Below are 4,134 nucleotides of genomic sequence, written 5' to 3' on the forward strand. Positions count from 1 at the left end.
ATCGCTGTAATTCAGTGCGAATTTTTACCATCGCAGCTGATTAGCGCCAAGGCGGAAACAGATTTTTTTGGAAAATTTCTGTTCTCGATAAAATTGCATGCTTTTGCTAAGGTGGTGGTGAGTGGCAATTTCGCGTAGATTGGTACGCTCGCGTCGGGAAGGATATTTCGTTCGATTTTCGTGCCATTCTCGGTCGTTCCGCGAAAAAGTGACATACCGCGACGGGAAGGATTTGTATCGTTCGATTTGTGTCATTTTTCGATTCCGTGTCGTGTAGGAACGGTACCCGCGCCGGGAAGGAGTTCGATTTTTTGATTTGTACCGTTTTCCCGTTTCCGATATTTAAAGTGGTGGTAGTGAAGATCAGTGAAGTGTACAGTAATGGCGACCAAGACAGAAAAGAAGCTGTCAGAGTACGTGATCCAACGAAAAGGGATCCTTGTAGTGCAGAAGGCAGTGGAGAAGTTTGCAGAAGATTTCGATTGCGATCGGGATGCCTGCCAAATTCCAATTCGCCTCGATTCACTTGACCGAATCTACAAGGAGTTCCTAGAGGTACAAGGGCAGATCGAGCTGTACGATAAGTCAGAGATGTTAGATACCCACCTGGAAGAGCGCATGGATTTCGAGACGCGGTATTGCAGAGTCAAAGGTTTTCTATTGTCGAATCGTGCTGCTGATCCCAACCAAACCATGCTGAACAGCACAATGGCGACCCCTGCTCACGTTTCTTCCTCGTTCCACCTACGCTTACCCAAGATCGACCTACCTAAGTTTAACGGCGATTTCTCGCGATGGCTCGCATTCCGTGACACATACACGTCGATGATCCACAGCAATGCAGATATTCCGACGGTTGCGAAGCTGCAGTACCTGCTGCAGTCGCTGGAGGGAGAAGCCAGGAAACCATTCGAGTCCGTAGACATTGAAGCAGATAACTACGCATCGACTTGGGAAGCATTGCTAAAGCGGTACGACAACAAGCGGTTCCTAAAGCGTCAGCTCTTCCGAGCTCTATATGATCTCCCACCGATCAATCAAGAAAGTCCCCAAGAAATTCATGTTTTGGTTGATGATTTCCACCGGCATGTGAGGGCTTTAGCAAAGTTAGGCGAACCAGTCCATTATTGGGACACTCCGTTGGTCAACCTCCTTTGTTACAAGCTAGATCCAACTACACTACGTGCTTGGGAGGAGAAAACCAGCAACAACGACGACGTAACCTACGATATGCTGATCGAATTTCTTTATCAACGTGCCCGTATGCTGACGTCCGTTATAACTGATCTGCGATATCGGTCACAACAACCGGTTACAGCCAAGGTGGCCGGTTCGATTCCAACCCCGAAACCATTCAAGGTGGCATACAAGGCAGCTACCGTTGAATCGAACTACAGTTCTCTGCCATGTCTCGCCTGTCCAGAGAAGCATTTACTCTTCCAATGTCCAGCATTTTCCGAGATGTCCGTCTGCCAGCGTCGTGAGCTGGTTTCCCAGAAACGCCTATGCTGGAATTGCTTCCGTACTGGACACCAAGCCAGGAACTGTACCTCCGTATTCTCCTGCCGTAACTGCCACGAAAAACACCACTCCTTGTTGCACGAGCCAGCACCGTCGAACATACAATCTACTCCTGTCGTGGCAGTAAGCCAGCCTATTCCCTCAACGTCCGCCATCGCTGGCCCTTCCAGCTCGGTGAATCCGAACAACCAAGTGAGCATGTCAGTCCAGGCTGAGCACAGTACAGTATTGCTAGAAACAGTTTGCCTCCTCGTCGTAGATCAGAACGGCAAGGAAATACCCGTACGTGCACTCCTGGATTCAGGATCCATGTGCAACTTAATAACCAACAAGCTTGCGAATTCCCTAAATCTTCGTCGCACCAAGGTGGATGTCGCAGTAGCTGGTATAGGTGACTCCACCAAGCAGATCAAGTGCCAATTGACTGCTAGGATCAAGTCGAAGTCGACACCGTACTCCACCAATCTTGAGTTCCTGATCCTCAAGAGACCGACGGTAAACCTTCCGACCGTTCCGATCGACACTTCCGCGTGGAAGCTTCCCGAGTTGTCGTTGGCAGACCCCAGATTCCATATTCCATCCGACATTGACATGGTTGTCGGTAGTGAAGCGTACCACGAGCTGCATCTTGGCAGCAAGCGTTCCCTGGGAGAGGGATTACCGTTGCTAATAGAAACAGTGTTTGGATGGACTGTTTCCGGGAAAATATCCATCGATCATCCCACCGTTCCCCGTGTCTGCCATCTAACCACTGTCGATCGAAGCTTAGATCAACCGATGCAGAAGTTCTGGGAGCTGGAAGCTGTCGAGCCGTGTTCTGTGAATTCCGTAGAAGAAAAACAGTGTGAAGAATTTTACGCTATTACCACCACTCGCGATTCGTCCGGTCGTAATCTCGTTCGTTTGCCACTCACCCGTGATCCGCTAGTCAACCTCGGCGAATACAGAGCCATCGCCGAACGTCCTTTCCTGAGCCTTCAAAAGCGACTAGAGCGTGATCCACCCACCGAGAACGCATGCTGCAAATTCATGGACGAATCCGCACGAATGGCGCTCATTGATCCAGAAGACGATGTGAACTCGCACTGCTTCCTCCCGCACCATCCTATGTTCAAGGAATCCAGCACAACCACGAAGGTCCGAGTTGTCTTCGACGCGTTGTGTAAAACGGCCTCAGGATTTTTCGTCAACGATAAGCAGCTCGTTGGACCTTTCGTCCAAGAGGACCTACTATCAATCGTCATGAGGTTTCGTACACATCCGATCGCCATCGTAGCCGACATAGAGAAGATGTACCAGCAGATTCAGCTGCATCCCGAGAACCGACCGCGTCATCGCATTCTCTGGCGTCCCAACCGCAACGATCTGCTCATAGCCTACGAGCTCCAAACCATTACGGACGGTTTTACATCTGCGCCATTCCTGGCAACCAACTCCCTCCTACAAGTGGCACAGGACGAAGGCGACAAGTACCCCGCCTCCGTAGATGATGTGAAGCCTGATTACGTTGATGACTTTTTATCGGGAGCTAACGTCGAAATCCAAGTTTGCTCCGTTAGCCACCTGCCAATCGATTGCTCGCCTAGGGTTGTGTGTCGCCGTGTTGTCGACGATGAATAAGAAGATTATGATGAAGCAAAAGGAAGTTGAAGTATCCGTGCTACTTCAAGGTGGCCGGAATGTTGAGGAGTAAAAGTGCCTAGAGCTATATTTATTAATCTAAATTTAAATGAATTCTTTAAGCCTAAATACTAAGTAAACTAAACCGGAATGAATTAAAACTAATTGCCTGAATTAAATAAACTTATAAATGCCCATCACCAAAAAAAACCCGAACAAGTGTGTGTCACCTTACTAATTCTGCAATACAGCATAAACTGCGATAGCAAGACCGTACCGATCAATCAGACACCACACCAGCACACAGAAGAAATGATCGCTGCACCGTGTGAGACGGAATAGACAAATCAGCTGACAAAGGCAGTGGTTAATAATATCTCGATCGATGCAGTACCGTTCGTGCGTACCCCAGTGAAATCGGCCGTCGCGAGTGAAGGAATAAATAAATAAGCTTGTTGCGAATATTTTCACTGCAAGGTAACATTCCCGGGAAACTGCAAGTGAAGTGCAAGTTGTGAGCCGTATGTAATTAATGAATACACGGCAGTAGTAAAGTCCTTGCAGTGCAGTGTCGAGTAAAGAAAAGCAATCCCAAGTGAGTGAACAAAGGGCTGCAAGGCAGCATACCCATCCATAGAACGGGTAAAACGGGGACCTTAGTAGTGTAGTGAAGTGATTGCGATAAAACTGGGTGCTCACCAATGATCATCCTGGGCCGTCTCAGTAGATAGACGGAAGAAAATCCTCCGAACCCGGAACCCCATGTAAGTCGCCCAAACACAATTGATGCTTCTATTTATTCTGTATGAATCTGTAAAATATTAGGAAGATCGGTTGACTATATTGTGAGTCTTTGCTAATATTGTAAACAAAAGTCGCACTCAGACGTGTGGAACAATTTGTATGATGTGTCATAATCATAGGTGGCTCCAGCTGACTGACAAAGGAGGGGCCTTTCTGACAAAATATTTCTTATAGACGATTTCAAAAAAT

At 47.9% G+C, this 4,134-nt stretch overlaps 1 protein-coding gene across 1 annotated transcript; it reads left to right on the forward strand.

Annotated features, from left to right (window-relative positions):
- Nucleotides 1-381: 381 nt before the first annotated feature.
- On the forward strand, nt 382-3,141 carry LOC131695797 (uncharacterized). Its single transcript, XM_058984321.1, has one exon. It carries the CDS (start codon nt 382-384, stop codon nt 3,139-3,141), a length of 2,760 nt encoding a protein of 919 aa, XP_058840304.1.
- Nucleotides 3,142-4,134: the final 993 nt, after the last annotated feature.

Source organism: Topomyia yanbarensis, unplaced genomic scaffold, assembly GCF_030247195.1.
Source record: "Topomyia yanbarensis strain Yona2022 unplaced genomic scaffold, ASM3024719v1 HiC_scaffold_539, whole genome shotgun sequence".
Lineage (NCBI taxonomy): Eukaryota > Metazoa > Arthropoda > Insecta > Diptera > Culicidae > Topomyia > Topomyia yanbarensis.

Excerpts from the sequence above, each read along its gene's own strand:
- LOC131695797 (XM_058984321.1), top strand. The coding sequence starts at position 382 with ATGGCGACCAAGACAGAAAAGAAGCTGTCAGAGTACGTGATCCAACGA.